We start from the raw sequence: 11,427 nt of genomic DNA on the forward strand, positions 1-11,427 counted from the left end.
CTACCTTGTCTTTGGCTGAAACCTAATTACAACCTAGTGTCTAAGTGTTAGTGAAACCACAGAGATACTTAATGATGGAAACCGGTCTGTCTGGGGCTCTGAGTCTCCTATTTACATTCCAGTCAAGTTCAGTCCACGGGAGGCCACTGTTTACAGAAACACGCCACAGCGCTCCTCAGTCTCCATGCTTCCATAATTCTGGGGGAGTTTAGGTCAGACGTGGGATGAAAAGCGCTTGCGGTGGTTTAGGTCTCTGCATGCACCACACACTGCCCCCCCAATAGACACCCCATCCAAGTTGCTTTCTGCTTCATATCACCCTCTCAAAAACACTGAGAGCTCCTTTGTCATAGGTGGAATGTGTTGCTATGGGGCACTGACCAATGGAATGACATTTCTGGGGGTGCAGTTGCTCCAGAGCAGTATCCCTAGATACAACCCCTTGTGAAAAACAGCTATGTTAAATGCTCCCCTCTTTTGTTTTAACAATGAGCACAGGTCATGTGTCTCCTAAAGCAAATACCAGAGCGCTATAGATCTTTTTTAACTAGAGGGACAAAGGAAGAACAAATCACATTAACTGCAATAGAGTGGTTCAAATAGTAGTCAAATTGAAACTGAAGAGGTTTACATTATTATATTGATGTTTAGATTAACATTAGTGTAAACCAATCAACCATGAATTCACTACATTTCTCCGGTTTGAATGTATGATTAGTGTGTATACGATTTGTGGCCTTAATGTATACTGACACACCGTCAGATTGCACAATAACAAGGTTTAGAATTAATAGAATGTTAATTTCTAGGCTACTTCATGATTTCTGTTTTTAAGTCCCTGTCATACGTTTAAACCACGTCTCACTGCCGTGCAAAGGGATTTTGGGAGTATAAACAAAAACAAGTCTTTACAAGCCCTCTGCAAGCCCTCTCTATTTAATAATAGGTGAAACCACAAGATGGAGAAGCAGTTGTTTATCACATTGATCGACCTCTGATGGGCTGTATAGGGCAATTCATTTGTTCATGGCCCATAAGGAATACATTTTTATGCCTAAAGGGATAGTTCTGTGTTTTGGCCCTTTTTAGGCCTGTTAACTAGTCTAGAGTGAGATAAATGTGTAGATATTATTTTTCTGTATCTGTGTCCAGTATGAAAAAATGTAGGGGTAGTTTTGCAGTCAGTTTAGCATCATAATGCACCTTGAAACCTAGAGGCAAAAGATTTTTCAGAAATGTTCTTCCATAGGGGATTTTAGATCCACTTCAAATAAGATCTGTTTACCCTGCCTCAGCATTTTAAATCTCATCAGGACATGGTTACATTTGTCGACATTCACAACAATTCACTGTGTTGTCTAAATACATTTATAAAGGTATACAGGTTTCCAAGTCGCAAGAAAGGCTAACACTGCCCCCCAGTGTTATTAGTTAATTAAAATGTTATGATGTTAACATTCGATTGAAATTTGATGTATTCATATACATTATGTGGAAATCTTATTTACATAGCAATACTGTTGATGTTTTTTTTTTTTTTTATAAAATGAAAAGAGTAATCTGTGAATAGTACTGGAGTGTCTTTTTTCAAATTAATGTCATTTTATTTATGAGGTGTGTTGGGATCAGTGCATTGTTACATAGCCTTGTATGCTATTTGGGATACCTGGAGATATGCACCCCGTATATATATATATATACACACACACACATACATACACAGTTCCGGGGAAAATTAAGAGACCACTGCAAATTGAACACATCTGTTCCTTACTCCAAAACTTTCTTTTCAACTTTTTTGGAAAGGAAAGAAAAAGGTGCAGTGGTCTCAATTTGTTCTGGAGCTGCATATACATTGCTAAAAAAAAAAGAGGTTCATCAGGTCTCGAACTAAATATATTAAAGATCAAAATCTTTACTGTACATTGTGTAATTCATTGAACAAAATTATGTAACAAGATACAGTCAATGGAAACCAAACTCACCAACCAATTGAGGTCTGGATTCAAACTCACTCTGAAAATCTAAATAAACAATTGAAATCACAGGCTGTTCCAACTTTTGTGAATTTCATCACGGCAAGTCATAATGTGACTCAGTATTGTGTATGGATGATGTGTCTGGCAGATGGTGTCCTGGAGGATCTCCTCCCAGACCTGGATCAGGGCATCAGTGAGCTCCTGGACTATCTGTGGCACTACTTGGCGGCATCGGATACACCAATACATAACATCCCAGAGGTTCTCAATGGGATTCAGGTCTGGGGAATGTGAGGGCCAGTCAATGGCATCAATGCCTTCATCATCCAGGAACTGCCTACACACACTGGTCACATGAGGCCGGGCATTGACCTGCACCAGGAGGAACCCAGGGCCCACTGCACCAGCGTAAGGTCTTAGGATTTGAACCCAGTACCTAACAGCAGTCAGGTCCTGCTACTGGGTTGATGTCCTTCTTTGGCCTTGTCCAACTTTCCTTGTGAAACAACCCATCTCCTGGTATCTCGATGCTCTTGAGACTATACTGGGAGACATAGCAAACCTTCTTGTGACGGCACTGGACAGATTGATATCTCATTTAATTGACTTGGTGTTATACTGTGATGATGTTCCCTTCATTTTTTTGAGCATTGTACATTGGATATAAAAGGTCTACACACCCCTGTGAAAATACATTCTTCCAGTCTTCAACTGTCCAATTTTGGTGAGCTCGTGCAAATTGTAGCCTCTTTTTCCTATTTGTAGTGGAGATGAGTGGTACCCGGTGGGGTCTTCTGCTGTTGTAGCCTATCCGCCTCAAGGTTGTGTGTGTTGTGGCTTCACAAATGCTTTGCTGCATTTCTCTGTTGTAACGAGTGGTTATTTCAGTCAAAGTTGCTCTTCTATCAGCTTGAATCAGTCGGCCCATTCTCCTCTGACCTCTAGCATCAACAAGGCATTTTCGCCTTTCTTTCCCATTCTGACATTCAGTTTGGAGTTCAGGAGATTGTCTTGACCAGGACCACACCCCTAAATGCATTGAAGCAACTGCCATGTGATCGGTTGATTAGATAATTGCATTAATGAGAAATTGAACAGGTGTTCCTAATAATCCTTGAGGTGAGTGTATAACAAATATCTGTTACAGAAAAAAATATATATATTGACACTGTAACATCCATAATGTCATTTTTGCTTTCTGAAATAATGGAAATGACAATTTTTTTTATAAGTTTAACCAAACCATTTCTTTGTAGGTTGCAATCCAACTGTTGACCTTAAAATAAAAAAACGTAGTGTTTGACTGGGTTCAGTTTTCTGGAAAAGCGCACAATGTCATGTAAGATGTAATGTAACACTTTGCTGAATCAAAGCAAATGATGTATATGGAAAACAGGCTGTATAACTGACTGTTACTCTGGATTTAGCATCTGCTAACTATTTGGTTCTCAACCCGTTTCTGTCTTTGTACCAATAACTGAATTTTGATCTGTTTGGAGTACCCGTGAAGTACCCCATAATGAGTTTCTTTCTATCAGTAAATCCACTGTTTTGTGAGCCTTCTCAAGTGCCACCTGTGGATGGACCAAGTACCCAGAGTGGTCCTTGTACCCCTGCTTGGAAAACAAGGCAGGTTAGTGACCCTAAATGAACTACCATGTAGGCATCAACACGTCAAACCTATTCCAGGTGTTTGTGATTCAAGTCTGACACTTAGTGGTCCAAATTAAATATTACAGGAGGTCAAGTCAGCAGTTTATTATGGCCAACAGAGGATGTCAGTGTAGAGCAGGGGTGTCAAACCGGTTCCACGGAGGGCTGAGTGTCTGCAGGTCTTTGGGTTTTCCTTTAAATTGGTTCCCAGGTCAGACCTGAACAACCAGGTGGGGGTAGAAATTAACCAATTAGTGAACTCATTAATCAATCAGGTACAAGGTGAGAGCGAAAACCTGCAGACACTCGGCCCTCCGTGGAACCGGTTTGACACCTGTGGTGTAGAGCATTGAGTGCAAGCTGCAGACTCATCATTGCAGTGGGCTAAGGTCAAAAGTACACCACTATGCTCTGTTTTGTCCCAATTCAGTTCCTGCTATATTTAAAATGATGAATGTCTTGAACTCTGGTACGCACCCCATGGTGAATTAATTTAGACACTCCCCTTTGATATTATTTTCTGATTTACACTTGATGAGTTGGGTGTGCATTGTATACTGTTTATAATAATTTATTGTTGTTTTATAATGATGTCATTGTCTGGTGTTTGTACTTTGTGAATGTTGTACTTCAAATGACTGGTTCCATTTTGGGAAAGGTGTCCACCCAGTTACTTTGTCAACCATTCGACGTATTCATTTATTAAAGTTAGGTTGAACTCCATGGTAAAAGGTGACTGCAATCAATTATAGGACTGACTCAAAAATGCCTATATGCAATGGCACCTAGAAAATACTTGGTTGCCATTTAGGACAAGACTTGTAATGTCCCAGAGTAATAATCAAGTCTCATATCATGATGGGATGTGTTATTTGTCCAATATACTACAGCAAATAGCTGTTATGCATGACCCATCAATCAATCAATCAAATTGATTTATAAAGACCTTTTTACATCAGCAGTTGTCACAAAGTGCTTTTACAAAACACACGGCCGTAAACCCCAAGGAGCAAACAACGGTAGGGTTGAATTTCAGTGACTAGAAAAAACTCCCTAAGAAGGCAGAAATTTAAGAAACCTAGAGAGGACCCAGGCTCAGAGGGGTGATCAATCCTCTTCTGGCTGTGCCGGGTGAACATATTAAGAGTACAAATTGTAATAATTAATAAATGCATGTGGGCTGAGTCTAGAGTCTATTTAAACTTAGTCCAGGTCGGAAGCATGACCAGATGGACAAGGACAGGGACAACACAGGGAAGGGGGAGGTGTCAGCACAGTGGCAGCTGAAATCGTCAGGTATTGTCTTGATCTGCAACACAACCAGGAGGACTTTGGACAGGGACAGCAACGGGTCTTTCAAGCCAGGTACTCCTCAGGTGTGGGCCAGTGCCTCAAGTTTAAAATGCATTCCGTATATCTACAAGGAGAAGGAGAACTGACCCTACTCTCCCAGCACAATAATATAGCAGGGTAAGACCTTGGGGCTGAGACAGAGGGGTCTGGTGACACTGTGGCCCTATCTGGGAGAGGCCCGGGACATGCAACACAATTTAGAATGAGTTTCATGATTGTAATGGAAAGGTAGAATTTAATACTGAAGAACATACAAGAGATAAGTCTATTCAAACTAGGATTAAAATGAGGATGTGCATTGTAATCAAATTATAAAAGTTCTTATGTTGCATGGGGAATTCACATTCAGGTTTAAAAAACTAAAACACAAACATCAGTCCTACTTGTCTGTCTTTGTTGTTCGTTTTCTGGTACTTTTCCACTTGCTAAGAAAGACGCCCCCACGTAGCTATATTCACCTCTGCAGGGCTGTATCGCTTGTTTTTCTCTAGCTACGTAGCTCGGGGCTCAAAGCTTGACTTCAGTAGCAACAAAGCTCTATTCCTCAGCCGACCATTGCAGTGAGCAGTCAGAAACCCGTCGTGTCTCTCTCCGAGGCCGGATGGTAAAATCCAACCTCCAGCGGATCTTAAACAGTCATTGCTTTGCTCGCGAGAAAGAAGGAAAACCCCAGTACTATACTACCATGGCGGATTTAAGTAGTAGTATTTGTGACATGATTGGCAAGTAAGTGAATATGGTAAAAATTGCCAACTGAAGTGGGGGATGGTAATTGTTTCAGTGACAAGGAAGTATCTACAGTACTATTTTAAACAGGGTTTAATTTCTAATTACATGTAAAATGTATTTGCCCACATATGGTTAATAAAATTATGTAAATGAAATATATTCAAAATTAATTTGGCGAAGATAATTATATTGTTTCAGATTAGCTAACTAGCTAGCTACTGTAGTCAGCTAACTAGCCTGGTTAGCTAGCTAACTATGCTATCAAGATCCGTTTTCTAGGAATCTGCTGGCTACTGTTATACCGTGATATGTCTATATGATTATCATTTCCACATTATTGTTTCAAACCGCAACAATGTATTATAACTATTTTCCAATCGTTGCCAATGCCAGCTTACTTGGAGCTTGTTCGCTTATTTTTAGCTATTATTTGTCGTTAGCTGTGTTCAGTCAGTAGCTACTAGGTAGCTTGCCACCTGAAAACATAGCGTAGCTTTAGCATAGACAGGTAGCTAACTCAACTGGCTGGACAATGATTTTGAAGGCCCAAAATAAACCATTAGAACGGCTTGTTTCACGGATGAACAACGTCAGTCCAGTAGTTGGTTCTAAAACAGATGAAACATGCACTTACTCATCTCCGTTTCTTGTATTAGTGAAATTTGCTTTTATTGTTAAGTTTGACTAAGATCCCAAAACAAATGATATAATCGTAAGGCCTCAGTGACGCAACAGTATTGGTTTCAAATTTGACGTCAGAAGCTTTTACAGTTATTTGTACCCGATTCTACCATTCTTCCCTCAAAATGATGAAACCCATCGTTTTAATTTTGACGGTGTTCTGTCTCAGTAAAGTCATATCATCTTACGTCTATGAATAAATTAAACCGTTGCAATTAATCCATGTAGCTACGTGGCTACATATGTTTTGACATTTAGGGACTAGGATCATATTAAAGACAGGTGTGTATTAGCACATTGTGAACCTCATCGTAAACGTTTTCTCCATTGTGGTGCCTACTTTCAGTGGGCTATGCAAACCACTGTGTGTAGTATCTTACAATGAAATAGTTCTGGCATTGGTCAATTCATGTTTCCATACATTAATCATGTTTACTTATTATGAGGTTTTGGAATTATACAGTTTAGATTATGCTTGAAATGGACAAAAGCAAACAATAAAAAGAAGATTCATCTGTGTGTTCCCTCCCTGCCTAGCCTGTCCCTTCACTGTTGTAGTACCCGTGGTCCGGGGCCTCTGTGGTGCTCCTGATGCCCCTCTCCCACCCCTGAAGATCCCAGGTGGGCGAGGGAATGGTCAACGGGATCACACTCCTTCATCTCGGCCGCTATACTCAGTGAGTGCACATATACATCTAAAAAAACACCCATGCAATACAACCATATTCACATATTTCATATTAAACTTACAACACACAAAGACCGCCTGTGTAGGCCCAGCCCAGTAGACCGCCTTTGTAGATTAGCCCAGCAGACCGCATGTGTAGACCCAGCCTGGGTAGTTGAACTTGAAGAACAGAACAAAGCAGCCAACAGCAAGGAGGTTACTGATGTTTACTTAATGAAGGCAGGGGGCTAATTTGTATAACCTTAACATGGTCAATTTATGTCTGGTCAGATTATGCATCCAAAGGTCTGTCAATTAATTTGAAATCATTAGACCTGCAGATTGCCCCCTTTAAGATAGAACTCCAATAAAAAGCAGACAAGAACAATACACAGGTCTTTGTTGTTTAATCAGTTTCAGAACAATTACATTTAACCCTTTGGCGCGTACGATCACACCAGTGTGATCAATCTAGAGTGGTCCCTGGAGCGTACGATCACACCGGTGTGATTAGAACGTCATGTTTAGAACGCACCATTAGCATACCTAGCTACAAGTAACGTAACAATGGCTGGTAAAACCGCGCTATTATTTACTCACATTTAGCTCAAACAGTGTTTATAACTTTATTTCCTGATTGTAATTGTTTCAAGACCATACTATGATATTAACCAGGTAGAAAGCATTCAAATCGGGACAAGAAGTGTTAGTTACGTACCAACAGACAGCCAACACTAATGCACAAAAACGAATTATATTAGCGACTACTACCGATCAAAACCATTGCAAAAACTTTCTAGAAGTTACGTTTCCCGTTGTATGCATTTTATATAGTTTATTCATTTTCACTGCATTGAATAACTGGTCACGATTTGTTAGCTAGCGGGCAGCTGATGTTTGCTAGCGGTTAGCTGACGTTTTCTAGCTAGCTACAGTAATAAATCAACCAACTTTTGTAGCTCTTAGAATTCGAGTCAACGAGAGAAGCTTGCAATGCAATGCATGTAGTGTTCCTTACCTAGCAAGGTGACTGTTCAAAGGCTGGCATGAGTTCAAATGCTGCAGAGTACTGAAGTCACGTGCAAAAAAACTCACGCTGGGGGGTCGGTAAGGAATATTTGAAACTCACGCGTGAAAAGGTTAAGGAAGGACGGAGGGGTGCCTCCTGTTGCTGTCATGGTAACACTAAGGGCACTTCCTGTCACGTGCTAGCTCTTGTTAGCTAGCTGGGAACAGTGTGGGGCAGCCTCTACAGCACAAGACTGACATGGTTTCACTCTGTCCCCCTCCCGTGAACACTTTAATATGGCATGCAGTTTCTATTGCAGTGTTCAGGTTGACATAGAATGTGCATTCCTGTCGTCAGCCACTAGCATATTATGTAGATCTGTGTTTCTGTAACTGATCTGTTAGAGACTTTGATGTCTCTAATATGACTCAGTATTTAATGGTACAGTTTTTTTTTGTTTTTTTTTACTTTGTAACTTAAGCACTCTTATGTTGTCAACAATATTTGCATATTGAGCAATTTCTGTGATCATTTTTCCAGGACAAGAAGTTGACGGTGACAGAAGAGCCGCCGGGGAACGGTCGCCCCAGGATTCTCCACTTCCAGAGCCGCCCTACAGCTTCCAAGGTGATCCACTGGGACGCAGTGCTGAGCGGGAACGCTCTATACGTGGAGATACCAACGGACCTGCTCCCCGAGGGCAGCAAGGAGAGGTGAGGAAAAGGGGAGAACTAGGTTGTGTGCACCTGTGAGGGAATTCACTTCTCAAATTCTCTAACCCTGCTTCTCTCTGGACAGTTTTGCGGCTCTTTTGGAGTATGCGGAAGAAAATCTTAAAGTTGTCAGCGTGTTCGTCTGCTTTTACAAGAACCGAGATGATCGCGGTATGTATTAGCAGAGGCCTTGGGTTAAACCGCATTAGTTCATACACTGAACTTCAGTAAGTTGCACATCCTGCTACCAGCTTTGGGAAGAACAAAACCAATGAATGTAATATTCTTTTTAATCGTATTTCTACTGATTCTGTCCTCCACAGCTAAACTTGTGCGCACATTCAGCTTTCTGGGCTTCGAGATTGTGAAACCGGGCCATGTCCTCGTACCACCTAGACCTGACGTTTTCTTCATGGCTTACAACTTCGACAGGGACTCTTCCTCTGACGAGGATTAGCCCTGATCTCTGTGGGGAGTTCCAGAATGTTGGATCATCAATTTGGCCAGCTAACTTTTATCCTTAAGGTTGCTATATGTAGGCGTAGCTCTTGATTTCTCTTATTTAGAAAGCTCAAATTGAATATGGTTTTGTTGGTTGTCAAGTCAATTATACCATGCCAATTTTAAGTCCATATTTTTAAGAAAGATTCAGTTACGACATTCTAGCTGGCTAAGTAGCTTATTGATCCTACTTTCTGTTACAGATCCCCCTTCCTGCCTGGATCCCACTCAGAATTGTGCTGTTTTCACTGTTGTTTCACCAGCAGTTTCAATGAAGAGATGGTTCAGCCAGACTGAAGTCTGATGGCCAGGCTATGATGACTCCAATTGTGATGTGAAACAACTGTGTTAAACAGCGCAAATCAGGTTGTGATTCAGGCTTACCCCTTTCTGGTACCACCCAACCCCGCCTTTCCCTAATCTCCCATGTGACCCGTGCTTACAGCCCTCCATGCTTTTGTGTTCAAAGAAAGCGGATGATTAGTTTAGATAATGTATCTCCCGATTTCACAGCTTGGCTGAAATGTCTCGCTTTACTCTCTGTGTTAAGTTCTTTATTTGGGTTTCATTGGTATTTTATTCGACACTTAAGACTGAACCGTGTTTTCAAGGACTTTGAGCATGTTGCAATTCTCATAACTATTGTCATCAATCGATTATGTCTGCTGTTTATATATTTTTTTGTTGGTATTTTTATTCTTGTTGACAGATGGAAGAAGGATTCTTCATTTCTTGAATGTACAAAAAAACAGGTCATCAGGTTTACACTTGGGTACTCTAGCTTTTAATTTGATTGGCTATGTTCTAAGATATGCTTGTATTTCAATTGATACATGTGGTATATACTTTTCATTGGCTAAGATTTAACAAGTGAAATGTCCACCCACAAACATTTAGATGGAATCACATTAATAGGAAATCTGGTTGAAAAAGAGACAAATGTTGTAATATAGTGTGTAAAAATAGCTTTTAAGCAACAATAAATGCCCCAATATTGGTACTTCATAGCTGAATAATAGCCCTTTAGACTAGCAGTGCCGAGAGCACAGGTAAATGCGGTTTTGTATAGCTGGTTTGGGTGCTTCAAATTGAGATGTAATATGACTAGTGAATTGATGCAACAACAGAAGAGAAAAATAATTGAAAGTGCTTTCTCTTTTACTCAGTCACGTGTACCTGAGAATTATTGTAGTATTGTTTGGATAAAATTGCTGTGATATTTCTGATTTGTTTTAGACTCGCATTCCTTTAAACTTTTTTTTCTTTCATATAGTTTATAAGTTTGATGTTCATCTTGCATAGTGGTACCTATTGTGCTTCTGTGATAATAAAAAAGTAAGAAAAATACCTTTGTCTCCCATGTTTTGTATTTTTAGGAATTTATGGGTATTTCTTTAAACAACATTGACTATTTAATCCATTAGATTTTTTTAATTTATGCTAAACAAGCACTGGATTTCACATTTGGAACATCATGGGGGAAGTAGTTCCTTTTCCAGAAGTAAACAAAGAATGTGTTCAAGCATTTTTATCCAATGATTTAAAAACATTCCAAACATCCCAGGAATTAACATTTTAAACATTTAACACCTAATTGTGTAAACATTAATGAATGCAGAGGAAATTATGAATTACATGATGCCAATTTGCATTGACCAAATTTATCAGATCCTTAACCCCAATATTGGGCTTCCTCTGTTAAGACAGCCATAGTTATTCAAATTTGGAATGTTTTTAAATCATTGGATAAAAATGCTTGAACTCTGGAAGCAGGATGTGAGCAGTCAAATTACTGAGTAATTGGTCGCACACTAGCCTAGTTGGTTCCAATCCATTTCTCTACTTTTCAAAAGTGTGCACTTTTCTTGTAAGCTCAGTTTTAAAAAGCAATGGACTGGGGGGGGTGTATGTATGTATTCTGGGGGAAACCACCTCCAATCATGCATGCACTAATTCAATGCATGTAAATGTATAATGGCTACCAGTAAACAGTTCAACAGAAGGAATGCAGTGCTAGTAATATTTTGCACAGTAAAAGACAGGTTTGTCACAGAACTGTGCAAAATCAGGGGACTGAAAAAAAGTGTAATATGATGTTAGTCCACCAGGAGGTAGCTCTTCACTTTGGAACAGTCCTTCATT

General features: G+C 40.0%; 1 protein-coding gene across 1 annotated transcript; it reads left to right on the forward strand.

Moving 5' to 3' along the window:
- The first annotated feature begins 5,463 nt into the window (after positions 1 to 5,463).
- oaz1b (ornithine decarboxylase antizyme 1b) lies at positions 5,464 to 10,422 on the forward strand. The gene is given in 6 exon segments (XM_010892835.5): positions 5,464 to 5,711; positions 6,933 to 6,984; positions 6,986 to 7,072; positions 8,612 to 8,784; positions 8,870 to 8,955; positions 9,108 to 10,422. Coding segments are annotated over 6 exon segments (657 nt in total). The 5' UTR covers positions 5,464 to 5,586; the 3' UTR covers positions 9,242 to 10,422.
- The last annotated feature ends 1,005 nt before the right edge of the window (positions 10,423 to 11,427 follow it).

The sequence above is a fragment of the Esox lucius genome, chromosome 14 (assembly GCF_011004845.1).
Source record: "Esox lucius isolate fEsoLuc1 chromosome 14, fEsoLuc1.pri, whole genome shotgun sequence".
Lineage (NCBI taxonomy): Eukaryota > Metazoa > Chordata > Actinopteri > Esociformes > Esocidae > Esox > Esox lucius.